Raw genomic sequence first — 26,640 nt, forward strand, 5'->3', positions numbered from 1 at the left:
AGTTCCGGGGCCCTCAGGTGCAGGCCCCGCCAGGTAGGAGGAGCTCCGGGGCCCCTCAGTTGCAGGCCCCTCCAGGTGGGAGGAGCTCTGGGGCCCGCGGGCCCCGGATGGGCCGGGCAGTCAGGGTCCTGGGGCCCACCACCAGGGCAGAGCCGGAATAAGAAGGGCTGCCTTCCAGTTCTGCCACCAGGACTACCTGGCTGCCTCCATCCGGGCAGTTTGCCTTCGCAGCCCTCCGTTTCCCAGCCTGGAACGCCCTGCTCCGGGGGCCTTAGTCCTGGGCACCGACCACTTCCCCGGGGGCCTGGTACTTCCCCTGTGGTCCGCAGCAGGTGGTCTTGGCTGAGGGGCGATCCCGCCTGCTGCTGCAGCTCCCCCTTGGCTGGGAACCCCCGGCCCACCCCAGCCTGCCCACAGGGCCTGCCTTCTGTGTCGGGCCATGCCCCACACCCGGTGCTCCCAGCACCTGTGGCCTCAGAGCTCTTTCCTCACCACCTGCCCCTCTTGCAGGCCTCTTGGCCTATCGGGGGCTGTCGTGGAGGCTCTCCTGGTTTCGAGACCCCTTGGAACTGGCCCAGAGGAGATGGGGCTGGGGTGCACACACAATGCCTAGCTTTCTCTCACAAAGCCTGCCTTACTCATGGCCCAGCCATGAGGAGGGGACGAGGGGAGCAGGACGCCCCGGGGCCACGCCTCCAGCTGCCCCCGCTGATAAAGCTGTGAGATCGGAGTGGCCTCTTCTCCCAGCAGCTCTGGCCCCTGGGTCGAGGCGGAGATGCCCTGCGTTTGCCCTTTGCGCTGGTGCTTTGTTTGCAGGCCGGAGGGCCCCACAGAACCTGGGTGGACATTCATGACCCACAGGCGTCGTCGGGAACCGTGGCAGACGGGCTGAAGCTCACTCCCATCCTGGGAGGGCGGCAGTGCTGACTGCCTGTGTCCAGGGACACCCCCCACGCCGCCGGGAGGGGTCGGGGCCTGCTGAGGCAGGGACCCAGGAGGCTGGCCACGCGGGGTGGTCCGGGCCCCGGTAGGTGAATCGGCGGCCCTTCCAGGGGTGCTGCTCGCGGCAGAGCAGTCCTCGGCTCCTAGCGCCTGGATTCTCTGGAGGAGGCAGGGGCAAAGCAGGACTTGCTTTTTTGACCTCTTTCTTCTTCCCACTTGGGAGGAATTTGGCAGTTTGTGGGAAAACTGAAGGGTCTTTTCCAAAGCAGGCAAATCAAAATTCAAAATATTTAGAACCCGGTTTTTAAAAGGCTAGTAAGATAGTGGCTCCTGAGAGATGTTTGAAGGGCCTCCTGAGACTCCACTGCCCCAGTGAGAAGGAGGCGGGGGGGGGGGGGGGGAGGAGGGGGAGTGGGAGGAGGAGGAGGAGGAGGCAGGGGCACAGCAGAGGTGACCTCTGAGCCCAGAGGTCTGGGACCAGGACCCAGCCAGTGTCTGCAGCTCTCTTGGGAATAACTCTGACCCCCCCAAGAAAGGTCCCATGGGGATAATGGCACCAAGGTTGTGGGCTCAGATTGGAGTGGGGATGAGGGCCGGTGGTCTGGGCCCCAGGGGCCCCCCCAGGGCAGGGCTGCCCATAGTGTGCTCGGCCCATTCATTCCGGGCGGCGGGGGGGAAACCAGCCCATTTCTCCACCGGGGTGGCTGTGAAGCTTTTGGAGCAGGTCCTCAGAGTCACAGGCACAGCCAAGTCCTGCAATGCTGTCGCAGAGATGCAGCCCCTCTGCTGGCCTCGTGTGTCTGGTGCGTGTCTGGGCCCGGCACTCCCAGGAGGGATGGGGAGGGCAGGGTGCAGCCCACCCGCCCGGAGCCCACGTTACTAGTCTGTCCCGCAGCACATGGACCCGTGGGTCCAACAAACAGTCTCAGAACGTCTTGCTGCTGGGTGGGGCAGAGACAGAATTGGGAGCAGAGAGCCACCTGTCCACTGCCACGGAGGCCGCGGGCCAGTGCAGGGACACCCACCCCGAGCCCGCGGCTGCCGTGGGACTGCTGTGGGCACGGCCAACATGGGGCGTGCAGAGGGCGCTGTCCCCGCCACGGGATGGTCTCCGGGTGAAGGCGGGATGTGCGTGACCTGGAGGTGAAGCAGGATGTGCCGCGGGCTCAGCAGGTCTGCCCGGAAGCCAGGTCACCCCAGGGCTGGCGGGAGCAGCCGGAGGTCCAGGCCACACCTGCCCGGGGCGGAGAGGCCGCGGTGCCGGGAAGGGCCTGCAGGGTGTACAGCTGGGTGCTTGCCGGGGCAGAGCCGTCGCAGCCCAGGAAGGCGCTGGTCCGCCTGGGCTCCCCTCGCTCCGGGCAGAAGCTGCGTGCGGGTGGCCTCAGGGATCTGATGGCCCAGGGCTCCGGGTCGGCTGTGAGCGGCCGGTCTCTGGAGGCCAAGAAGGTGTTTCCCACCCCGGGCCCTGGCTCAGCGACCTCAGTGGCCAGTGCTGGGGGTGTCACCCTGTCTCCGCTGTACCCAGTGGCCTGCCTGGCCTTAGCAGGGGGCCTCCAAAGAGCTTTGCCCCGTGGAGTGGGTTCCCTCCACCTCCAACCCCCCACCCCCATGGTGAGCTTGCTGTGAGGGATCAGCCCACAGGGGCCGAGCCTGTGCCTGTAGAACGGGGGCTGGCAGTGGCTGGATGTGGGCCTGGTGCCACCGGGACACAGATGAGGATCCCCGGGGACTGAGTACTTTGTGGGAGTCATGTGAGCAGGAAAGGCTTTGAGGGCAAGTTAGGCCAGGACATGGGACAGGAGACCCTAGGACACGAGGGCAGGAGATTCAGGACATGGGAGGGTGGTATCAGGGGTTGTTTCCTGACCTCCACAAAGCTCAGGAATCATCAATCAGCAGGTCGCTAGGCTCTGGCCGCTGCAGGGAGGAAACAGGTCTCCTTTTTCAGGCAGCAGGCGATGGTCCCCAGGTGTGGCCAGAGCTATCTGAGGAACCGGTCTGGTCCCTCACCCCGCCTGGAGTGCGCCATTAGGAAAACGAAGCCCACGCCACAGCTGACTGGCCATCACCTCGCAGGGTCTAGCTATGGCAGGAGGGGTCCTGAAGCAGTCTGCACCCCCCACCGCCACCAAAAGGGGATGCAACTGTGGCCCGGGCAGGTCCAGGGCTGTGAATATGGTCCCAGGCAGGTCCAGGGCTCCCGGCGGCCTGTGGCTGGCTCTGGGGCAGCTGGAAACTATGTGCACCCCTTGGGCCATCTGGGGGAGGTGGGCTCAGGCCAGAAGCTGGTGTGTGTAGTGGGGCGGGTGTCAGGGTCTGTGCTCGGGTGATGTTGCTCATGCACAGGTGTCCGAGGTGCCTGAGAGTGGCCCCCACCTCTCCCTCCCGCCCAGAAGGCCCCAGACTGCTCCCTGGCTCAGAGCCCCGGGCGGCCCAGCACAGCAGCCAGCAGTCAGTGTGGACGTTTGGGGCTGTTAACGCTCCAGCAGCTGCCCCAGAACAGAGTGTGGTCCTGGTGCTCGGGTGCCACCCTGCTGCGTGGTGCCAGCCTGCCTGGCAGGGTGTGGGCTCAGCCCTAGCCCCCTCTCGGAGGGCGCCTGGCCCAGCTTTGGGCGCAGTCGGTGTGAGCCTGGGGAGGGTGCACGGGGACCACAGGTGTTTCCTCTAAGTGTCGCTTACTGGGTCAGAGGAGACGGCTGGGCAGGGGTGCAGGGGGCTGGCTGTGCCCTCTGCCAGCCCGTGGGGGTGAGGAAGGGTTCTGGAGACTCTCTTCTGGCCGGTGTCTCCTCTCCCATATGGCAGGCTGCATCTTGATCCCCTGCTTCCCCACAACCCCAGTGCCACACAGCACCCCATGCCTGCACCCTGCCCCCCTGCCCCTCGAGGCCACCCTCACTAACACGCCTGCTGTTTGCTGCAGTCACTGCATCCAGCAGATCCTGGAGGCGGTTCTCCATTGCCACCAAATGGGGGTCGTCCACAGGGATCTCAAGGTGAGTCCCCCGCCCTGCTCTGCCAGGTGTCTGTCGTCCGTACCTGCATGTCTCGAAAAAGGAGGCCCTGGAGGGGCAGTGGGAGTGCCAGGAGCTGCTGCGTGTGAGTGTGCATGAGCTTGTGTGTGGGGGTGCAAGAAGGTGCATGCAGATGTGTGAGAATGTGCGCAGGTGTGTACTTGTGTGTGCATGTGTGTACACGCATGTGAGAATGCACGTGCACACGTGTGTGTGTGTGTGTGTGTGTGTGCGCACGTCCCTCCAGATGCCTCCAGGCTTCAGGACTGAGAGGCAGTGGTCAAAAATTAGCCTATTAGCACATGTCACCTGGGGTGTCATTCCGCGCTCCAGGTGGGACACAGACCTGGCAGGGGGGCACACAGGTGATGTGTGCACAGGTGGGGCTGATGCCAAGGGCGTAGGGGTGAGCTCAGGGCCAGCCCTGGTGGTCGCTGCCAGTGTCCAGCCCATTCTGGAAGTGTCTGCTGCCCCTGGCTCAGCTCTGGGCAAAACAGTTTGTCACCCCCCAGGGCACAGTGTGGCCTCAGGAGGAACAGCGCCCCCTCTGCCTTCCCCGCCTCCTCGTGTCTCTAAGGCTGGGCTCCTGCCAGCTTTTTCTCTAGGGTGTGAGGGAGCTATCATTCCCTCTGAGAGTCCCCAGGTGGCATTTGAGACCAGCCTTCCCACAGGCACTCTGGTGCTCACGCTAATTGGGGCCATGCCTTGGGCCACCAAGGGGTGTGTGTGTGTGTGTGTGTGTGTGTGTGTGTGTGTGTGTGTGTGAGCTCATCCTGGCGGGGCTGCTCTGGGGACGACATCCCACCGGGAGTGGGCCCAGCACCCCCTCCTATGCCCTTCACGTCTCTCTCTGCACACCCCACGTGGTCCTGCATCCCTCTGCCTGCGCCTTAAGCCCGCCTTGTCTGCCCTTGGGGCTTCACGGTCTGTCACCATATTGTTTGAAGCAGCGTCACTTGGAGGCATGCGTTCCCACCTGGTTCCTGGACCCTATGAGTCGTAGCTCACCCTGAGGCCACGGCATAGGAATGAAGATGGGTGCTCCCTCTGGCCCAGGTGTGACCCGGGGGTAAACAACCCTTGCTGAAAAGAGCAGAAGGGCAGGACGCATGGGCTCTCCGTCTCCTGCCTGCTGTGGAGGCCAGACGGCCTCTCCTCTTCTGGAGAGGACCCCTGTCCCCTGTGGGGACGGAGCCCCAGAGGTGGTACTGTGGTGGACTTGCTCGCAGCAAGGTGTGGGGGCGGAGGGGTGTGGAGCTGGGGTGGGGACCCAGCCCATCCCTTGGTGCTGCCTTGGTGCCTCTGGGCTGCTGAAGCCCCCGCCTGCCACTCAGATCCCTCGGTGCAGGTGATGGGGAGGCAGGGTCCCCCCAGCCCTGCTCACATGGGCAAAGTGAGGATGTCCAGGGCCTTCTGAGCTGTTCTGGGCGGGCAAGGCCACATGTCACATGGGCGACAGAGCTGTCCAGCCAGCTTGTGGGGCCAAGGGGCCAGGGGAGGACCCACTTTCTGCCATGGGTCCGGCCTCCTTCCCAGGCTCCAGGGACTGTTGTCAGGGCACCCAGCAGTGTGAACTCAGCTTTTTTGGGGCAGTGTTTGCCTTTCTTGGGGAGCTGACATGGCAGTGTGGTCTCAGTGGGCCTGCCAGATGGGGGGAAGGAGAGGGGAGGGGAGGGGGCCCTGGGAGCCCCCCTGTGGCCAGAGACAACGGAGCCCAGAGGCCGTGAGCTCCGAGTGCTCCACGCCGCCGACTGCCACAGGCGGCCAGGCCGGGGCGGGAGGGGCCCTGCGTACAGGACACGGGGTAGAGGGACACTCTGGGCCCTCGGGGCCACGTGTCCCCCGTTGGGGGCCGCAGTCTCCTTGGTGCTGCCGTGGGACAGGGGACGAGTGTCCTTCAGCTGCTCCCTGAGGCAGAGGGTGCTGGATGGGCCCGAGCCAGAGGGACGTGGGGGCAGATGCTCCAAGCCGCCTCCTTCCTCCTTACTCTCTGGGGGTCCCGCTCCTCCGGCAGCCCCTCACTGTGTCTCTGAGCACCCAGACGTGGAACATGGGGTGGGGGCATCGCCTGCCAGGGCTTGTCGGGTGCACTAAGGTCTGGTTGCTGCACCCTGAGGTGTGAGCCGGTTCCTCTGTGCCCCAGAGGCCCCCAGGGTGCTGAGGGGGTGCCCCAAGGTGTTGGCCAGGGCAGCACTCACACAGCAGGGGGTCAGACCCATGCACCCCGGCCTGCAAACCGCAGTCCTGTCTACTGTGTCCCCTGCCCTCCGTGACACCCCGGGTGTGAACCACACACCCACTGGTGGGTCACCTTCCCCGCAGCCCGAGAACCTGCTCCTGGCCAGCAAGTGCAAAGGGGCGGCCGTGAAGCTGGCGGACTTCGGCCTGGCCATCGAGGTGCAGGGCGATCAGCAGGCATGGTTTGGTGAGCATCCCGCTGGCCGCAGGGGGAGGAGGGAGGACGGGGCTCAGAGGCTGATGGGGCCCTCACCCCGCCCTTCCCCTGCCCCCAGGGTTCGCAGGCACACCGGGCTACCTGTCCCCGGAGGTCCTGCGCAAGGAGGCCTACGGCAAGCCGGTGGACATCTGGGCATGCGGTGAGACCCCTGTAGGGGCGGCGTGGGGCCGCAGGGGCCATGGGGGCCTGGACCACTGGTGCTGGGCCAGGCCAACCCCTGCACGGCCCATGGCTGGAGACACACTGGGGGGTTTGCGAGGGCTCAGTGTCTGGGAAGGTGGGGGCTGTGTGCGAGGGGACGGGATGTCCAGAAGGGTGGGTAGCCCACCAGCAGTGCTGACTCCTGGGGCTGCACCCGGCCTGGAGCCCCTGCCCGCACAGATTAGAATTGCCACCGCGACCCTGGCTGTGGCAGAGAAGCCCACCGCCCAGAAGAGAGGGCTGGGCCAGGGGCAGCACAGGGTGCTTAAGGGGTGGGGGCTATGCAGGCGGTGGCAGGGCTGCCTCCTTGGTGGGGGTCCCAGGCACAGCTGAACCCTGGATGGACGCTCGTGTTCCCAGGGCACAGGGTTGAGCATGAGGCGTGGGTGGGGGCCGCAGGGGGCTCAGGGAATGGAGGCTATGGGTGGTTCAGGGGGTGGGGTGTTGGGTGGGGTGGGGCATGGGTGGGGGCTGCAAGGGGCCCAGGGAGGGCTCAGGGAATGGGGGGCTGAGATGGGGTGGGGGCTGCGGAGGGCCCAGGGGGTGGGGATGGAGGCTGCAGGAGGGTGCCCAGGGAGTGGGGGGCTGGGGTAGGGTGGGGGTGGAGGCAGTGGAGGGGGCCCAGGGAGTGGGGGGCTGGGGTGGGGTAGGAATGGAGGCTGTGGGGGGTCCAGGGAGTGGGGCGCTGGGGTGGGGTGAGGGCTGTAAGGGGCCCGGGGAGTGGGGTGGAGTGGGGATGGAGGCTACAGGGGGGTGCCCAAGGAGTGGGGGGCTGGGGTGGGGTGGGGTGGAGGCAGCAGAGGGGGCCCAGGGAGTGCAGGCCCAGGGTGGGGTGGGGTGGGGGCTACAGGGGAGGCCTGGGGAAGGGCTCAGGGAGTGGGGGGATGGGATGGGGTGGGAGTGGAGGCTGTGGGGGGTCCAGGGAGTAGGGAGTGGAGTGGAGTGGGGAGTGGGGTGAAATGAGGATGGAGCTGCAGGGGGTGCCCAGGGAGTGGGGGGCTGGAGTGGGGTGGGGGTGGAGGCAGTGGAGGGGGCCCAGGGAGTGGGGACCTGGGGTGGGGTGGGGTGGGGGCTGCAGGGGAGGCCTGAGGATGGGCTCAGGGAGTTGGGGGCTGAGGTGGGGTGGGGCAGCCCCGTGAGGTCCATGCTCTGTTCCCCCCAGGGGTGATCCTATACATCCTGCTGGTGGGCTACCCACCCTTCTGGGATGAGGACCAGCACAAGCTCTACCAGCAGATCAAGGCAGGAGCCTATGATGTGAGTGCTGGGACCCCTTCGGACCCCTCCCCGTCCAGGGGGAAGCTCCTCTTCCCAGAACCAGGACCCTGATGTAGACCACTCGGAGAATCTGGCTCCCGCCTGGGGAGAGGGCTTCAGAAACACTCGTGGGTTGCCTTCTATTCTAGTTTCCCTCCCCCGAGTGGGACACCGTTACTCCTGAAGCCAAAAACCTCATCAACCAGATGCTGACCATCAACCCCGCCAAGCGCATCACAGCACACGAAGCACTGAAGCACCCATGGGTCTGCGTAAGTGCACCCAGCATGGTGACCCTGGGGTCTCCTCTGCACAGCTGACCGGCCTCCCTGGTCTCCTGAGTACTGCACGGCCTGTGGCCGGGGACACACTGGGGGGTTTGTGAGGGCTCAGTGTCTGGGAAGGTGGGGGCTGTGTATGAGGGGACGGGATGTCCAGGCGGACGAGATGTCCAGGTGGACGAGAGGGCCTGGCTGGGGAACACGGCTGTCAGGAAGGCCGGGAGGGTGAGGGTGAGGTGGGGGCAGATTTTAAGGGGTGGGGGCTGGGCAGCAGGTGGGATGGGTGGCTTGGATGCCCCAGCCCTGCTGCCCCAGCCCTCTCCCTGACCCGCATCCAAACGGCCTCTGTCCCCACAGCAACGCTCCACCGTGGCTTCTATGATGCACAGACAGGAGACTGTGGAGTGCTTGAAAAAGTTCAATGCCCGGAGGAAGCTCAAGGTGAGATGCAGCTCCCAAGTGCCCACCGCCCAGGTGACTGTGCCCTTAAGGGTCCTGGACTGGGAGCGGCCCCAGGGGTCCTGGCAGGCTTAGTGAGGGGAGGCACAGCGGTCCCAGCGATCTTGGCCCTATCCTGGGCCCCACATGGCAGTGACCCTGGAGAGCGTGGCACCAGCCTGCAGGCTGGGGGTTTCCTCGGGGTTCCCCGCAACAGGGTTCCATGCACCCAGGGCTGTGCACAGGCAGGTGCCCCGGGTCACTGCCGCTCACTTCAGGGTGAGTGAGTGGGCGGCCCTGACCCCCTGCAGGCTGAGCTAGGGGACCAGCCTGGTGGGTGGGGAGGAGAAGGCTGTCAGGGGGCCAGTGGGAGGAGCCCTGGGGTCCTGGAGCCCTCTAGAAGCTGTGGTCCACCGGCCACCGCTTTGTCAACTCTGGAAGCAGGCGGCCAGTCCCCTGCAGCTGCTGAGTCTGCAGACTGGTCTGCGAGGCAGGGGCCTGAGTCCTGCCAGGCGCCCCCAGGCTGAGGTCGGGGCCGGGGTGGCCAGGCCTCAGCTGCCTGTTTCTCCCCAGGGCGCGATCCTCACCACCATGCTGGCCACGAGAAATTTCTCAGGTGAGAATGGTCTTCTCCTGGAAAAGCAGGCTTCCGAGGGCACCAGTGCCAGCCGCCCGCCTTCCCTCACCCCATCTCCCCGCCCATCTGCCTGCCGCTCAGCGGCCTGGCCTCCTGCTCTCCCGGGGCCACAGGGCCTAGGCTCCGGGGCGCCCCCACCCTGACCTGGCACTCACCCCCGTCCCTGCGTGTTGGGTGTCTGTATCCTCGCCTGACGCCCTCATGTGTGAGCTGCCCGCCGCCTGGGCCGCAGCTCTGTGTGTCTGTCGGCACCTCCGTGGCCTTGTTGTCCTGAGCCCTCTGAGCACCCGTTCTGTGTGGGGGAGAGAGAGGAGGACCCGGGACCTCTCCACTGAGCTCCGGACTCGCTGGTGGCTGCCCGCCTGGGGCACCGAGGCCAGGGGGGTGGGGGGGGGGGGGGGGGGCGGGGGCGGGTTGTGGCGTGCGGCTGCTCAGGGGCGTCTGTCAGCGACCCCGAGGCCAGGGGCCCTGGCGGCCCCGTGTGGGCACGGCGTCACCTGAGGGGCAGGTGGCCCACTGGCTGTCCTGTGGTTGTCTGTCGCCCGCGTCATTGGGTGCGGGAGCGTCTGGGGTCCGTCCCTGTGCGTCTGTATCCAGCACCCCGTCCTGTGACCTTTGCTGTGATCCTGTGGTGCCGGGAACGGGGGGTGTGTGTCACTCCAGCACGATGGGTCCCATCCTGGGCGCGAGAAGCCCCCGCTGGGGTTTTCTAAGGAGAAAGGAGGCAGATGCTTTTCACCTGTCACTCAGTCTGGGTCCTGTTCCCACTCTCCCGGGAACGGGACTCTGGAGCCATCCGCCACCGACTGTGGACTCTAATCTTCTTCTGCTTCCTTTGTCTCTCCTCCTCCCTCCCCTGCCCGCCCCGTCTGTGTCCGCCCCTCCCTCGTCTCTAACCCGGTGCTAACAGTGGGCAGACAGACCACCGCTCCGGCCACAATGTCCACCGCGGCCTCCGGCACCACCATGGGGCTGGTGGAACAAGGTAGATGTTCGTGACCAGGGTCCCGCCTGGCGGCATGCAGCCCCCTCGCTGCACGCAGCTGCCGGCCGGGCCTCCAGAGCCACCCCCTAGGCCCCGGGAGCCCCCGCTCCCGCCCTGGACAGGTCCCACTTGGAGAACAGGAGGCAGCCCCCGCTATGCTAAAGGAGGGGCCAGGCTAGGTGACCCCTGAGTCCTGCCTCCCCCCACGTGCATCACACGGATCCTCGGTCCTGACCCCTGACCCCCTAGACTCTAGGGGTCAGGAGACCCCTCTGGACAGAGTCTTGTGCTCTCTGCTGTCTCTCCCCACTTGTGCCTCACGAGCCCTGCTCAGAGTGACCTTGAGCACCCAGAGGGAGCCTCAGGGCTGCTGTGGGGTCTGGAGCCTGAGTGGGGGACTCCCGGGGAGAAAGACACCCTGCACTGTGCACCCCCGGCCTGGCCCCCCCTGCCCCCAGGGACCTGCCCTGTGCTGCTCCCCGTCACTCGCATGGAGCTGGTGGTCTGTGCTGGGTCCGACGTGTGCATGTGTGCCCTGTGAGCCCCAGGACAGGGGAGCCTCAGCACCCCCTCCCCGAACGTCCTGTTGGTTTTTTGTATGAGGCCCCTCATCTCTTCCCACACGTGTGAAGCCGGCCTGCTCCTCCCAGGAGCCTCAGGCCAGCAGCTCCCGCCCACCCAGCTGTGACCTTAGCCAGAACCCCTGAGGGCCGGTGGACCGGGCCCCAGGATCTGAGGGTGGACCAGCTTGAGCTGAGGGTGGTGCAGGTTTAGGGTGCACGGAGCCACCTGCAGCTGGGGTGGTGCCATCCCCGGGCTCCCCAGACGGAGCTCTGGGGCCTGGTTTTGTGCTGGTGCCTCGTGCTTCGGCTTGGTCAGGGCAGAGGCCGCCCCAGCCAGCCGTCCACCCCAGCTCTTGCCTCCAGGTCCCGCAGGGGATGCGTCCCCCAGCCACCTCCTTCTGGGGGTACTCAGGGCAGGGCCACCCTCGGGAACGAGGGTCTGCGCCCCTCCCGTGAGCCCAGAGGATGTGCCCGGCGGCAAGGCCCCAGAGGGCTTCGATCCTTAGCTTCCTCTCCGGAGCCTTTCTGGAGCGCGTGACGGGAAGGAGGAAGCGGGGCCAGGGAACAGGGAGCCTGGGCGCTCCTGGTGACGCGCTGCTGCCCAGCCCAGTGAGCCAAGCCTCTGGGCTGCTCTCTGCCGGGGGCTCCTGCCTGAAGCCCACCTGCCTGCAGCGGATGCGGAGCAGAGCGACTGCATGAGGCCGTGTGCATGCGCAGCCCCTGCCGGGGCACCCAGGGCTGCTGTCCCGGGGGTGGTCAGTGCATGTGGGCTGAGCCCAGCATGGCTGTCCCGGGCGACCAGCGAGGGGACGAGGCAGAGGCTGGGCCCTTGGGCTGAAGCCCCTCTGCTATGTCGACCCCTCTCAGCCAGCTGCACTGGGAGGGGGTCTCTGCTCCAAGGCCATCGCTCCCCCGAGGGGGACAGGATCTGGGTGACACAGTACCCCCGGGCAGAGGAGCCCAGGGTGTCTTTGTAGAGATGAATGCTGCAAGTCGTTAGAGCATCTCGGGCTTCCCGGAGAGGAGGCAAGAGAGCTGGCATCCGTGGGGGGTGGGGGAGGCATGGCTTGGGGACCCCTGGTGGGTGCTGCAGAGGCCTCTGCTTGTCTACCAGGGGCCTGGGGCACTTGCTGCCAAGTAGCACATCTGGCTTGAGAAAGTCTGGAGGAAGCGCCCGCCTGGTGCTTGTGACACCCAGCGTAGACGGGGCTGAGCAGGGCCCTGGAGTCAGTCCAGGACTGAGACGTGAATGTACAGGAGCCGCTTTTAGGAGGGGCCTGGCCGTGCGCCCCCTGCCCTGCGCCCAGACTCTCAGGCTCTGGTTAAAGGGAGTTCCTGAGGGGAAGTGTTTGGGATGGGCGAAGAGGATTCGTGTCTGCTGTTGGGCTTTCTGGAGCCTGGGCCCTGCTGGAGCCGTCTGTCCCCAGAGTGGTATGGCCGTCTTGAGTAGCACAGTCTGGAGAGGGGGTTTTGAGAGTCCGGGACTGAGGGGGTCTATCCCAGGGTCTCTCCGCCTCCACCCAGGGCCTGGTTCTGGGAGGAAGGCCGGGCAGGGCTGGCTGCGTCCCCTTGAGCTGCTGTGCCGGTCCTGGCCTGCAGCAGCTCTGACGCCTGTGCTGCGTGGGGCTACGGGGCCCGTCCTAAACTAGGGTGTGGGGGTCAGCTTGCCTGCCTGCTCGGCTGCCATGACGCGCACCTCTGGGATGGGCTGGGGCCCCTTCCCCCGGGACCCTGGAGGAGCCAGCACCCCGCTGGTTAGCCAGTGGGGACGGGGGCCCTGGGCTCCACCTGTGCGCTGGCCGTGGGGCAGTGAGCAGAGGGTTGAGGTCAGCAGGGGTCACGTTGCTCCTGCGTCTGCAGGGCTGGCCTGTCCCTCTGTGCTGAGTTCCTAGGAGGTGGGTTCTAGCTGCCACCTGGAGAGCTTTCCAGGGTCCCCGCAGAGGGAGGTGGGACATGGCCCCAGGAAGGTGGCATCTCGGGTTCTGGGATGCTCAGGGGTCAGGGCCGCCAGGGCATCACCGCATGGCCCTGATCCAGCCTCAGCGGTTTGGGAGGATGAAATGCAGAGCCAGCAGGCCCAGCGGTCAAGGAAGGAGCGGCCTGTCATCCCCTCACCACTGGGATCCTGCGACTGGGGGTGGGGACGGGCCAGGGGGCAGGCCTCTGGTGAAACAGGGCCCTGTAGATCCTGTGGGGGAGGCCCTGAGACCTGATGTGTGGTGGGAATGCAGACTGTGCCTGGGGTTGGGGCTTGGACAGTCCCCCTGGCTGCTCTGGTCAAGCAGAGCCACCTGTGTCCTTGCACAGAGGGGAGTGGCCGGCAGGCAGTGGCCCAGAGGCCTGGGACCCGGCCTGGTCACTGTGCCAGGGACCCTGACCATGGTTCTCAAGCTGCAGCAGCATTAGGATCCCCTAGACCAAATGCCCCGCCACCCCCGGGAGGTCTGGGGTGGGTCTGGACGCTGCCGCTGCTGCTGTTGGAGGTCCCCACTCTGAGAACCACCACATCGCTCTAAGTGTGCACGTTGGTCTGATATCTCAGCCCAGAGTCGCTGGCCTCCAGGGATGACCCCTGTGGGCCCTCGGGGCAGGCAGCCCAGCTCAAGGCTGGCAGGCTGGCTGGAGCCCTTAGAGCCTGTGGCGGGGTGGGGCCAGAGCACCCCCGGACCCCTCCCCTCCGGTGTCTGCCCCCGCGGCTGCTTCTCTAACACCCCCCCACCCCGTGGGGCAGCTTGGCTGGGTGCGTGGGCGGGCAGGCGGGCGGGGGGACCAGGCCGGGCTGGGCCGTGCACCTGCACCCCTGCCTAACCACACGAATCTTGTTTTCTCTCTTTTCCTCACTCCTCACCTCTCCTTTCCTGGAAGGTAAGCTGACTTCCTTCAGTTCTGCAGCCCTACGATTACAGCTGAGCGCCGTGGAGGGCACAGATGCTGGGGGCACTGTGACAGGGGAGCAGGGTGGCGGGGGCAGGCCCGGGAGCCCAGAAGGCAGGAGCCAGGCCGGCCTGACCTCTGCGCGGTCGTGTTGGGGTGAGACGGGCCATCTGCTGGGCGGCCGACAGGTGGTACAGGCCTGGGTGGCCCTTTGAGCCTTTCCCTGCGGGAGTCATCCTGCTGAACCCACTCAGAGCGCAGGGTCCTCAGGAGTGGACAGAGGGGCCTGTGTTGGGGTCAGTGCCGCCAGGCCCTTGGGTGCTGTACGCCAAGGGGCTCGGCCTGGGGCCTGGCCCTGTGGGCAGGGGGCTGTGTGTCCTGTTCGCCGAGGGAGGGGGCCACCCCCTGCCCGAGAACAGAGGAATGACAGGCATGTGGCCAGCACCCCACCTCCTCCCTGGGTAGGGGGGAGCAATCTGCCTTCTTGCCAGAGCCTGCATGCTCCCCACAAGCCACGGGGCCCAGGCAGGAGGGCAGTCTTGGTGTCCAGGTCACAGAGAATGGCCAGGGGAGGGTCCGTCCTGGGGAAGAGTGAGGTGGGCAGCCCTGAGGGGCTCCCCGGGTCTCTCCGGGATGGCCCAGCTCTGAACTGGGCACAGACTCGCTGTCCCCCCACTGACCACAGAGGCCACCCTGCCTCAGGACCTTGGGTCACTTGGGAATCCCCAGGCCCCTGAGGTCACCTCTGGGGGGAGGCAGGTAGCAGTGGACTCCAGGCCTCTGGCTCATGTCCGTGTTTCATCCCAATGCAGCAGCCAAGAGTTTGCTCAACAAGAAGGCTGACGCGGTCAAGGTAAGTGCGCCTGGCCCGACCCTGGAGCTTGGCCCATCCCACACTCCTGTGGCTCCCCCTGCCCCTAACCTCCTCTTCCTCTCTCCACAGCCCCAGACGAATAGCACCAAAAACAGCACTGCTGCCACCAGCCCTAAGGGGACGCTCCCTCCGGCCGCCCTGGTACTGAGCCCCTCACAGCTCTGCTCCCCAGCCTTCCTGCACCCTGGCTGGGTGGTGGCCGCCGGTCAGGAGGCCTGGGGTGCTGGTGGGGTCCAGCCCCAGCCTGTCTCTGCTGGACCGCACTGGGCCCTCCAGCCGCCCCCACCCCCACCCGCCTCTCAGTTGTGGAACGAGGTCCATCCTGGGGCTGAGCTAGGGAGCCCCCCTCAGCTGCGGGGGGACAGGTCCAGCCGCCTGTCAACATGTCAGCAGTGAGAGGCCTTCAGGGGCACCACCCGGTGCTCCTCTGCCCTCATCAGGTCCACTCTGTGTCTGGGCCTGACACTCTGCAGGGGCATGGCCCAGTGGGGAGACACCTCCCAGGTGCTACAGGGGTATGCCCTGTGGCAGGGGGTGGCCTCGGTTTCTCCCAGGAAGAATGGGTGGGGCTGGTCTTAGCTTTGGAGCCTACCCAGTGTTCTGGAGGGAGAGACAAGACCCCTGGGTGATTGTCCTGGTGATGACCCAGGGGTCATCTGCTGGCAGCTTCCCAGCAGAGTCCAGGTACCGTGGGCCCCGAAGCAGCCCGGGAGATGCACCCCTGTGGCTGTGCTGGCCTGTGGGTGCCCAGAGGGCGAGGCCAGGGCTTCTGGCCCAGGAGAGTGCAGAGGAACTGCTGGCTCTGGCCCTCTCGCCCGGGGGGTCCTGTCTAGGGGGCCCCCCAGCTGGTGGTGCAGGGGTCCTGTGTGCCCGTGGCAGCCTGTGGAGAGCTGGCCACCCCACGAAGTTGGGGTTTGCTGGTGCTCGGGTTCTGAGGTTGTGCAGAGCTCACGCGGTGTGTCCGCTGACCCCAGGAAGGCGGGTGGGCCAAATGGCCGTATAGCACATGGGGATGGCCTCAGCCCAGGAGGGGAGGGTCCCGCACAGCCAGCCCCGTCTCGGACCCCGTCCATCCCATATGACACCCCTACCCCCATGACATCTTCAAAATGCCCCCCACCCGCGACTGAGGGCCAGGCCGCAAAGGGAGGGGAGGGCCTCCTTCCCCACCCGCGGCCCCCATGCTGTCTGCTGCGTTCCATGGGCGCACATGCTTGCTCTCTGGCCACCCTGGGCACCCCCAGGCCTCCCCAGCCCGCTCCACCTCCTGCCATCCATGCTCGGCTGCCGTCCTTCCCTGCACCCTCCTCCTCCTCCTCCTCCTCTCACTTCCCTCTTTCCTCCTCTGTGCTTCCTTCTTCTGTAGGAGCCTCAAACCACGGTCATTCATAACCCTGTGGACGGGATCAAGGTACTGCTGCGCCTTCATCACCCCCTTGGGAGCCTGCGCTCAGGCAGGAGGCAGGCCCCCTGGCTAGGGGCAGGTCTGGGGCACTGACCCGGGGAAGCCCTTGTGCTGAGACCTGGGGGGGCAGATGTGCAGTGAGTCCTCTCAAGGTAGGACACCGCCCTACAGGTCCATGGCTGCCCCCTTGGGACAAGGCCCTCCGTGCCGCCCTCGTGGGCATGGCTGTCTCCAAGTCCACGGTTGACATGGCCTCTGGGGCTGCCTGAGACCCCCCGAGGCTCGGAGCAGGATCTGCTTCTCAGGACCTTCCGTGCTGTGCGTCCAGCCCTGGCAGTGGCTGGGCCCAGCAGAGCTGGGAGCCAGGAGAGCAGGGCCGCCTCAGGGGTTCCCTGGAAAGAAGGGCCAGTGTGGGCCAGGAGGAGGAAGCAGCAGGACGCCCCTGGCCTCACCCCATTGCTCACCTCTGCCCCCGTGCTTTCCGCTGAGCAAGGCTGCGTCCTTTATTGCTGCTCCTTCACACGGCAGCGGCATCACTCCCACTGCGTCGGCATCCATGCCCCGGGGCCAGAGAAGGGGCTGGCTCTCGGGGTGGCGGGAGGGATGCTGGGCAGCCCAGCTGGGTTTCCAGGACCAGCACCCCATGCCTAGCACACCTGGGTCTGCGGTCAGACTCCCACCCAGGCCAGGGCTCCTCGGAGGGGCCCCCACACCCGGGCAGTGGGCCGGGAGCCCCCGCCTGTCAGCCAGTCCGGACGCCAGGTGCTAGGAAGGGCCTGGGCGTCCTCCTGCCTTGTAGCTGCTGATGGGTGTCCCTCAGACCCTGTGTCTGGGGTGACAGTCCCGGTGTCCCTGCAAGGGGCCTCTAGAGCCCCTTCTGGGGCTGTGGTATGAGCCCCAGGCCTACGACCATCTCTGGACCGAGCCTGGAGCAGCGTGTCTGGTCAGGACACCCTGTTAGGAAGCTCTGAGGGGCAAGCCGGTGTCCTGGGAACTCCGGGACCTGTGACCGGACCTGGAGGGCAGGAAGCCCTGAGTGGGGCGGTGAGAGCCGGCCTGGCTGCTCAGTCTAGGCCCCGGGGGGCCGGTGGCCGCCTCCGGGAAGGATACGTGGGTAGCCCCCTCCTGCCCCAGGCAGGCCACGGCTCTCAGGGCCTCAGGCTGGGGGAGCCTGCCCACTTCCCAGGGCCCCAAAGAGCCCCTCTTCCTGTCTTGTTGGAGACTCCTGTGAGCATAGGGCGCCTTCCCTCCAGGTGCGTCTCGTCGGGAGGAGGGGCCACCAGAGCCCCCGGCCATCAGCCATCAGGGGTGTGAGCCTTGGGGTCAGGTGACCTCCGGGGTGTGTGAAGCTCCAGCCCCGCCCATGGGGTCACCGGGGGGCACCTGCAGGCCCCGTGGAGGCCACATGCTGACCTGCTGCCTCCCTGTGTGTCCCCAGGAGTCGTCGGACAGCACCCACACCACCATAGAGGACGAGGACACAAAAGGTAGGGCCGGAGGGCGGGTGGCCGCGGGCCGGGGGCCGGGGGGCCGGGGGGCCGGGGCTGCGCAGCGTGTGGCCGCCCTGGGCTCCCTGGGGCAACGAGCTCCTGGCCGAGGCGGCTCCGTGTCTTCTCCAGGACTCTGCCTGGCTGCCAGCTGATCCGTAGACGCCAGCGTGGGGGCCTTCCCTGGGTTCTGGGTGCTTCCACGGCCTGTGAGGGCGGGTGGGCGGCACCGTTGCGCATGCAGGGTTTCCACACCGTGAAGGCCAGCGGCTCTGCCTGCACCCCGAGGGGCACCCCCTTTTCTGCTCCCAGCCGTGTCAGCAACCCAGGGAGGGGAGGTGGCGTCCCAGCCCACCCACACCAGGCCACAGGCTCCAGAGATATGCCCAGACAGTTTGGGGCACACAGCGATACCCCAGACAGGGAAGGGAGGGTAGATGTTCACGGGGTTTCCACAAGCAGACTGACACAGGCCCAGGCCGTCCTGATGCCGGGTCCCTGACTGCCTGGCCTGAGCCTGCAGCGGGGTGGGGGGTGTCGAGGGTCAACAGGGGAGAGGACCGGCCTCCCAGCCTCCTCCCGGCCCAGACCCCGGTCGCACCTTGTCTAGCCGAGACAGCAACCTCGGGGGGCAGGCCTGTTCCCCTCCCACCACGCCCCAGCCCTGCCTCCCATGTGCCCACAGTCCCTGGACCCCCTGTGAGCTGTGTGTGGGGGCTCCCCAGCCTAACCTCACTCATCCTTGTGCGTGCCCCCTCCTGTCCTCCCATTCACCCCCATCTCACCTCCACCCCCTGCCCGTCAGCCCCCTGCCCGCCCTGCTCGATAGGTGGGCTCCTGTGCGGGTGGTGCGTCCTTGAAGACCCCCAGCCTTCACCTCTCTGCAGGGTGCAGATAGAGCTCGGGGTTTTCCCGGGGCCCCCTCGGCCCCACCAAGGCTGGTGGCTCCCCCCAAGGCTGGGGGCTCCTCCTGTGGCCTGTGGGGCCAGGGGCTGCTTTTTTTTTTTTTTTTTAAAGATTTTATTTATGTATTCATGAGAGGCACAGGGAGGCAGAGACATAGACAGAGAGAGAAGCCAGGTCCCTGCTGGGAGCCCGATGCGGGACCCCAGGGTCACAACCTGAGCTGAAGGCAGAGGCTCAACCGCTCAACCGCTGAGCCCCCCAGGCGCCCCGGGGGCTTTTTGCTGCTAAGACTGGCCCCAGGGCGGGAGACAGCTCTGTGCTCTGTCTGCCCCAGCCCCCATAGTCCCTGACATCTTGAGTTCCGTGGGGAGGGGCTCGGGGGCTCCCTGCCGGCTCCGCACATAGCTGCCCGGGGCCTGGCACTGACTGCGCAGGGCACTCCCAGCCTCTGCCCTCCCCAGCGCCCTCCCTGCACTGCACTGCCGTCCACCACCCCAGGCCTCTCCCCCAGAGGCTCCCCCGGGCCTGGGGCTGCCCTCCTGACCACCTGACCTTCCCGGTACAGCACCCAACAGGGCCCCAGGGAGGCATAGACGAGGTGCTTCTCCAGAAGCCTTTCCCCACCACAGGCTTGCGGGCTGAGACGGACAAGGCCTGGCCTTCCTGCCTGGCTGGGTTCTCCTCGGGGTTCTGCACACACTGAGCTGCTTCTGTCCTCTTGGGGGGCACCCTCTGCCCATAGCAGCTGCTCTCCACCCAGGCGGACCATGCACCTGCCTGGACATTCTTGGAGCCTCCTCCTCTGTCCCTATGTCCCCCCGTGTCCCCCATATGCCCCAGTGTCCACTCACATCCTTCTCTGTCCCCCATGTCCACCTTCACCCTCTCTGTCCCCCAGGCCCCCCATGTCCCCCTCCCCATGTGCTCCCTTGCCCTCTACTCTCTGTCTTGGCTCATCACCCCATAGCTTTTCTGTTCTCTGTGCCCCCTGCCCACCCCTGTTCATATGCAGGCTGCTCTGCCCCAGCCCCCAGGGTCCCTGACACCCTGAATGCAGTGAGGAGGGGTCAGCCCCCCCCGCCCCCATGCCTGTCTCCAGCTCTCCCAGGCCCCCCACCCACCCTGTGCATGTGGCACCTTGACTGGCTCCCAGCTGCTCCTTGGGGGCTCGCGGGAGTGCCGAGCCTCCTGGCCATGGTGCGCTACCCCTCACTCTGGGGAGAGGCCAGCTTGGGGGTGCCCAGAGGGGGCCACAGGACGGTGTCGTTGGGCCTCAGGAAACCAGCTTGTGGCTGAAGGCGGGCGCCTGGAAATATGCTCGTGTGCGTGCAGGAAAGACTCAGAAACAGGGAGAAGCAGCCTGTGACCTGTGGGCCCGAGTGACGCAGACACTGGGTTGCAGGGGCACCGGGGCTGGGGGGCAAGGGGCCCCGCCCCAAGCAGGGAGGGAGGAGCTAGCCGCTCCAGCCCGTCTGCCGACTGCCACCAGGATCACTTACAGGGATGGGTGACACCCTAGGGCTGCAGCCTCCCCCACCTGCCGGGAGGCACCGGCCAGGGAGGTGCCCTCCGATGAGAGGCTGTGGAACAGGGGCTGGGCATGGCCGGGGAGTGGCTGGGTGAGTGCGGGCCTGGGGGTCGAGGGTCAGGGCAGGGAGGAGGGGGAGCAAAGCACGGCAGCGGGGCAGGGGCGCACAGGGGCAAGGCAAGAGGGAATGGGGTGGCCTCTGGACAGCAGTGGCCCCCCAGGAGCGCTCAGTGCTTGGCCAGGAGCTTGGGTGCCGTTCACAGAGGCAGGTGGGGAGGAGGAGGGGGCAGGGCTGGGGCAGGTGCACGGGAGAGCCTGGGGGCTCGGCACCATCCACGTTCCCCTCTCCCCAACCCCTCTTGGCCCTGGTTTAACAGATGAGGAAGCGGAGGCTGGGATACACGGAGAGGTGCCCCCAGGGGGCCCTCCCAGCATGAGACACCCCCGCCCGCCCCCCCCCCCCCCCCCTGGCCCAGGGCTGTGAACTGCCCTTGGAGTCTGCACTGTAGGCCAGGTTGGGGGCTCTGAGCACCCCTGGGCTGACCCTGGGGGTCCACCTGGAACTAAATTATGGAGGTGGGGGCCGCAGAAAAGGGCCCTGAGCAGGACTGAAGGGAGGCGTGGGGGGGGGGGCCTGGAGCAGCAGGTAGGGCAGACTGGGGGTGTGAGGGCCTCTGGAGAGCACAGTCCTTGTTCTGGCATGTGCACCCCTAAGTCTCCAGCACCGTGGCTCCTTTGGGTGCTGGGGCGGCCACAGGCGAAGGACGGGGGTGGAGTCCGCCCCCGAGCTGTCTGGGTTGGGACCTGGCTCCCAGGGTTGCAGCAGTGGGTACCCCCACCTCCACCTCGGGCTGGGGCTCTCCCAGCACTGAGGCACAGGCTGCAGGGGGCCGTCTGGGGCGGGTTGGGGTCACGCGCCTGCCAACTGTCCTCATGTGTAAATGGGGTCGTTGCCCACTGGCCCAAGCCACGTTCCCCATAATCAGGGATTACACCCAATCCAGGCTGATCCTGCGCAGCTGCCCGCTTGGGGTGGCTGGGGACTCCCAGTGCCCCCACAGCTGCCAAGGGTTTTGGATTAGGGCCAGCCTGGGGTCACCATTTGGCAGCAGCCTGGCTTCCCTGCCTGCCGGCTTGTCCCAAGAGAGGGAGGGAAGAGGCTGGGGTCCAGGTCCGGAACCCCTCCCGAGCCAGACCCTTGCCCATACGACAAGGCTGGGGCCGCGGAGCTGCCTGCTGGGGGGTCACAGCTCCCAACCTCTCCTCCCAGGGAGCCCCTCACCCCGCATACCCCCAGGGGAGGCAGGGCTGCCACGCCAGGCGGGAGGGGGGTCTGGGCAGCAGCCCCCCTGCAGCCTCCCCTGGCCTGTCTGTGGGATGGGTGCGGTGTTTCCCAAGCTCCAGGGCCTGCTGTGCTGTGACCCTGACCCTCTCCCCCTGTTTATACCCCCATCTTGTGCTACAACGTGTTTGAAAATGTTCAACACAACTTCATTAAGTGGCAGATCAGGTTAACTTGCCATAGGAGGGGGGTGCCCGGGACACAGGACAGAGGCCACGGCGTCCGTTCCAGTCGCAGCGCTATTGGCCGAAGGCTCCTGTGGGTGCTGATGTGAACAGGGGGGGCCAGCGAGTGTCGGGTGTCGGACATGCAGGCGCCGTCCACCCTCACACGGGTGGGGCCGCCTGGCTCAGGGGTCGCTGGGGAAAAGCTGGATGGCAAAGGGAGGTCACCTCCACTAAGGTGACAGGGACCTTAGAAACAGAAATGCCCAGGGAGAGGGCGCGGGGGGGTGGTGGGGGAAGGCTGCCAGAAGCCACAGAGACGATGCAGAGGGAGGGGGCCTGCCTGGGGTCCCAGGACCAAGAGCGGAAGGCAGTGTGTGTGGGGACCGCCCTGCGGGTGGATATGGGTGGCCGCGAGGCAGCTGCAGCCTGCAGGGCCGACCAGACAGCTGGGGCCCGGGCTCTGCATGGAAGCCCACAGCCTGGGCCCCAACCCAGGTCCAGACACGGAGCCCGGTGAGAAATGGAAATGGGGCCTCAGCACAAGGGCAGTTGGGTCCCAAGAGGGTGGTTTCTGAGACAGGAGAAACTCGCAGGTGGGTGCACACACAGATCCCCACATGTGAACACGCACGTGTGCACACATGCCCTGCCCCCCCGTGACAGTGGCACACTCGGGCACCCAAGCCCTCAGGTTGGAGCTCCTGCTGCCTGAACAGTCCAGAACGTCTTCGAGGGGGGCGTCTGTGGGAGGGGGCACCCATGGCAGGGCTGTGGGCAACCCCTCGAGCGCCTGCGGTCTGTGCTCCGGATGTGAGCACACGCCTCAGCTCATGCATGTGCTGTTCAGCCACGGGGGCATGTGTGGTGACCTGGAGAGCACCCGTGGGAGGAGCTCCGGGGACCCTTCAGGGCCTGAGGCTCGCCTTTGCCATGCTTCTCCGTGGGTGCACACGTGATAGGTTGTGTGTGTGCACTTGCGGGTGCACGTGCGTGGAAGCAGTTGAGGGCCTACCGAGGACAGGCTTTCTCTGAGGAGGAGGTGCGAAGGAGACTTAGGGGAACGCGAGCATACGCAGCGTTATCTGCAGGGCCTGTTTCTTTAGAGAAGTCTCAGCGACCCAGAAAGTTGTCTGGCGTTGGGTCCGCAGGGTGCAGGGCTGTGTTGTTCTCACACAAGTCGTTAAAGAGACCACGGCCAGCACCCCGGGGCCAGGCCTGTCCAGGTGCAGAGGCTGGGTGGGCAGAGACCGAGCCCTGGGGTGCAGCGTGTACGGTGGGCGCGTGGCTGTGAACAGGTACAGGCGGCAGGTGTGCAGCCAGCCGTCAGTCCGTGGGCTCCCCGGGCCCCTCGGCCCCACCGCCGGTCCCCCGTACGTGTTCCTCAACAGATGGTGGATTCGGGAAGGGTTCTGCACCGAGTCTGGATGGGCAGGAGCCAGCCAGGAGGGCGGGTCCCAGGGTTGCAGCTGGAGGGAAAGGGGCCACACAGGGTGGCTGGTGCAGGCTCTGTGTCCCCTCTCTGCGTGTTGTGTCTGTCACATGGGCGCAGTGTATGTCAGACAGGACCGGGTGGACTTGCACACGAGGGGAGGGTGATGTGAGCTGGCCGACGAGGTGCCGGGCCCCTGGGGAAGAGAGGCAGGTGGGGGCAGGGTGGCTCGGGCAGGCCTGTCACCGGGCGGCCGTGTCCCCCTGCAGCGCGGAAGCAGGAAGTCATCAAGATCACGGAGCAGCTCATCGAGGCCGTCAACAACGGGGACTTCGAGGCCTACGCGTGAGCCGGGCATCTGGGCTGGGCCCCGGGTGGCCTCGGGGGAGACCTGGGGGGCTTCCCTGTGGGGGGACAGAGGGTCGGGAGGCGGCGGGGCCTCTCCTCACCGGGGTCTGCCCCCCAGGAAAATCTGTGACCCAGGCCTGACCTCGTTCGAGCCTGAAGCTCTGGGCAATCTGGTCGAAGGGATGGACTTCCACAGATTCTACTTCGAGAACCGTGAGTGGGGGCACCGCCGGCAGGCCCCGGGCAAGGGGTGGCAGGCCTCAGGGGCGCCCCAGCCCAGCCCCTGCCTCTGCCCTGCCTGCAGTGCTCGCCAAGAACAGCAAGCCCATCCACACGACCATCCTGAACCCCCACGTGCACGTCATCGGGGAGGACGCGGCGTGCATCGCCTACATCCGCCTCACGCAGTACATTGACGGGCAGGGCCGGCCCCGCACCAGCCAGTCCGAGGAGACCCGCGTGTGGCACCGCCGTGATGGCAAGTGGCAGAATGTGCACTTCCACTGCTCAGGCGCGCCCGTGGCCCCGCTGCAGTGAAGGTGGGTGCAGGATGGGGCCTGCCGGGCGCAGGGGGTGGGGGGGTAGGCCGCCCAGGACGCACGCAGGCAGCACCCCACCCTGTCCTCCCCCTCCTCCCTGGGACTCGTGAGAGCTGGTCCCTCTCCCCATCTCTTGCGAGCTGACCCCCATCTCCCAGGGGGGGGTGTGCAAGCTGACCCCCATCTTCCTGGGAGCGCATGTGAGCTGGCCCCCATCCCCATCTCCCTGGGGGGTGCGTGTGAGCTGACCCCCATCCTCCCTCCCTTTCAGAGCTGTGGCCGGCTTGGCGGGACGGACTCGTGTTGGGAGCCCCGCCGTCCGCGGCCCGCCCGTCGCATGTTTGTGTCTCTGCCTCGTTCCCCCCCTGGTGCCTGTGTCTGCAGAAAACAAAGACCGGACGTGATCTCTTTTTCACAACAAGATGACAACACCACAAAAAAAATTGATGTTGGATGAAACGGGAGGAAAAAAAAAAAAAACAAAGGAAAAAGCTGTAAAAATCACTGGCATTTGTGGGGCTTTGAACCGACGGGCACTCCCCACCCACGCTCCACGTGTCTGTCCGCTCCTGGCCCCTTGGGGACCGGTGGGGCAGTGATCTTGTCCCCAGGGGCCGGGCCGAGGAACGCTGTTTGTTAGGTGGCACCCCCCCAGGCGTCTGCATTCCCCCTCCCCCCCCCACCCGCCGTGCATGGCTGCTGTCAGGAGTGTCGGCCACCTGGGGCCACGGGGACCTGAGCGCGGCTGTTCCCCTCCCTCCTCCTCACGCCCCCAGCATGGATGAGCAGCACGGAGGCTAGCTGGCTCCGGGGGGGCCCGGTGCACCATCCGAGAAGCCCCCGTGGGCCCAGGGCTCCCCCTCTGGTCCCTTCAGGGCCGGGGAGGTACAGACCTTACCCGGGCAGGAGACTGGCCAAGAGGACACTGTTGGCTGGGCTGCAGCCCCGGCAGGAGGGGAACCCTTGGGATGGCCTCCCTCCTGTTGGGGTGCCTCCCTTCTGCCCACTCCCCCGCCAGCCGGTGCAGCCACAGAGGGGCTCTGGGCTTGGTCAGGACGCAGGCAGGGGAGAGGGGGCAGAAGTGGGTGAGTGGATCCCTGTGCTGCCAGGCCGGGGTTTGCTGACAGTGCTCTTGGAGTCTAGGCTGGAGCAGAGGGAGGGAGGGCTGCCCCAGGCCTGAGGCGCAGGGCGCGGCTGACCGGGACCCTGGGATGAGGAGAAGACAGGCTGGGCCCATCCCGAGGTCCCCCGGGTGCTGGTGGGCACCATGGTGAGGCTCAGGGACGGCCCCGTGGTCGGAGGGCAGCAGAGAGCACCCGGTCAGCCGGCCAAGCAGGGTGGTTGCGGGGTGGGATCACGGAGGTGTGGGTCCCTGCTGCCCCAACACCTGCCCTTTAATTCACATTTTCAACAAGGATTTTCTTTATCTTCCCCCACAAATCAAGGCAAGGGAGGGGCACAGAGTGGGGAACGGGACGCAGGATGCTGGTCTCCAAGGGGACTGTCCATCAGCAGACACTCAGAATGGACACTCACCTGCCCGTCCACGGCTGTGCTCAGGACAGCTGTCCCCACCCATGGACACAGGGTAAACATCCGCAGGGCTCACCGTGGACAGCGTGTGGCCCAGCCACCCTCCCCTCCGGGGGACCCCTCCCCGTCCCCTCACCTGTTGTCTCCACGGAGCTGCCTGTCTCGGGTAATTTGGGGATTTTTTTCTGGGGGATAGTTCTTTTGCATGACCCCTCTCGAGCAAGCCACACCTGCTCCTCTAGCTAGATGTCCAAGGTGTGGTGGCGCCGGCCGGCCCGCTCTGTGGAGGGCCGGCTGCCCGCAGTGCTGGCCGGCAACCTCCCCTTCTCTCTTTTTGCTGAGTTCCATTGTCTTTTCTTTCTGAGCCTTGTAAGTGTAAAAAAATCATTATTTTGTTCTGTCTCGGGAAACTGCAAATAAAAGAAAAACAGGACAAATGGCTTCACGTGCAGCTGGGGGCTTGATGCCAGGGCCCTGCCGAGCTCCAGCCCCCCACCCGGCCGCTCCCCCACCGTCCGGGGCCCCCTGCCACGGTGGCCACAGCACCACCCACTGCCCCACCCCACCTCTGTCGGCCCTGGATGCTGGAACCAGAGCCCCCTGTGAGCCCTGAACCCCCACCTCTTCCGCAGCCTCCCTGGATGAGGCCAGAGGGCAGTTCTGTGTGGAAAGAGCACAGGACCCAACCCTGTCTCTCCACTCATCCATCCCTCACGCGTGTCACTCACCCTGTGGCCATGGACTGGGTTGGGTGGGTGGCACCCAGGCCAGGGTGGACAGCGATGTCCCGTGAGGACAGTAGTGGCCTCTAGGAGGCAGAGATGGCGGGGCTAAGACAGCGGGGGCTGGGAGGGGTTCCCCAAGGAGGACCCAACCACCTGGAGGGCACCTGGAGCCGAGATCTGGGAACAGATGGACACCAGGGACAGAGGGGAGCGAGGGCCTTCCTTCCTCTCCCCGGACACTGCCCCACCCTCGCCCACCCCATCATCCATGCCCAAGGCCTGTCAGGAGGAACACATCACCTGTTGCCCACTGTACCCCTGCAGCATGCGGACACTAAGCCACCTGGGGCCTCCCTCAGGAATGCTGGCCGCCCTTGGCCTGTGCCAGCTGCATCAGCACCAAGTACATGGCTGAAGGACTGCACGGCCTTGTGACCACATGGCCTGACCTGAGGCTGTCTGACCAGCCAGTTGCCCACACTCAGGCCCAGCCAGGCGAGGGCTGTGGTAGCTGGCCTGTGCGCTGCTGGCCCTTCCCAAGGCCATGGACCAGGCAGCCTGCCCTTCTCGCTGGATCCCCAGGCCCTGCCAATGCTGGTCTGTACCTCACGTGCTTCCCTGGGACAGAGATGTGGGCTTCAGAACCATCCTAGGTACGACACTCATGTCCAGTTGATTCCTGGTAAGAGGGGTGGCCCAGGGGTCACTAG

The 26,640-nt window shown here is 66.3% G+C and overlaps 1 protein-coding gene across 2 annotated transcripts in view; it reads left to right on the plus strand.

Moving 5' to 3' along the window:
• The window catches only part of CAMK2B (calcium/calmodulin dependent protein kinase II beta), a 76,966-nt gene extending 51,324 nt beyond the window's left edge, over positions 1–25,642 (plus strand). Inside the window, exons 6-21 of one of the 2 annotated variants that reach the window (XM_038559562.1) lie at positions 3,863–3,935; positions 6,276–6,378; positions 6,467–6,550; positions 7,775–7,869; positions 8,019–8,141; positions 8,508–8,591; positions 9,162–9,204; positions 10,136–10,210; positions 14,463–14,500; positions 14,591–14,662; positions 15,888–15,932; positions 17,365–17,413; positions 23,055–23,130; positions 23,252–23,346; positions 23,438–23,672; positions 23,944–25,642. In XM_038559562.1, the coding sequence (XP_038415490.1) occupies positions 3,863–3,935; positions 6,276–6,378; positions 6,467–6,550; positions 7,775–7,869; positions 8,019–8,141; positions 8,508–8,591; positions 9,162–9,204; positions 10,136–10,210; positions 14,463–14,500; positions 14,591–14,662; positions 15,888–15,932; positions 17,365–17,413; positions 23,055–23,130; positions 23,252–23,346; positions 23,438–23,670 (1,288 nt within the window). In that variant the 3' untranslated portion in view covers positions 23,671–23,672; positions 23,944–25,642. The remainder of the gene's footprint in view (positions 1–3,862; positions 3,936–6,275; positions 6,379–6,466; positions 6,551–7,774; positions 7,870–8,018; positions 8,142–8,507; positions 8,592–9,161; positions 9,205–10,135; positions 10,211–14,462; positions 14,501–14,590; positions 14,663–15,887; positions 15,933–17,364; positions 17,414–23,054; positions 23,131–23,251; positions 23,347–23,437; positions 23,673–23,943) is intronic. The other variant, XM_038559563.1, reaches the window with a different exon arrangement.
• Positions 25,643–26,640: the final 998 nt, after the last annotated feature.

This window comes from Canis lupus, chromosome 16, assembly GCF_011100685.1.
Source record: "Canis lupus familiaris isolate Mischka breed German Shepherd chromosome 16, alternate assembly UU_Cfam_GSD_1.0, whole genome shotgun sequence".
Classification (NCBI taxonomy): domain Eukaryota; kingdom Metazoa; phylum Chordata; class Mammalia; order Carnivora; family Canidae; genus Canis; species Canis lupus.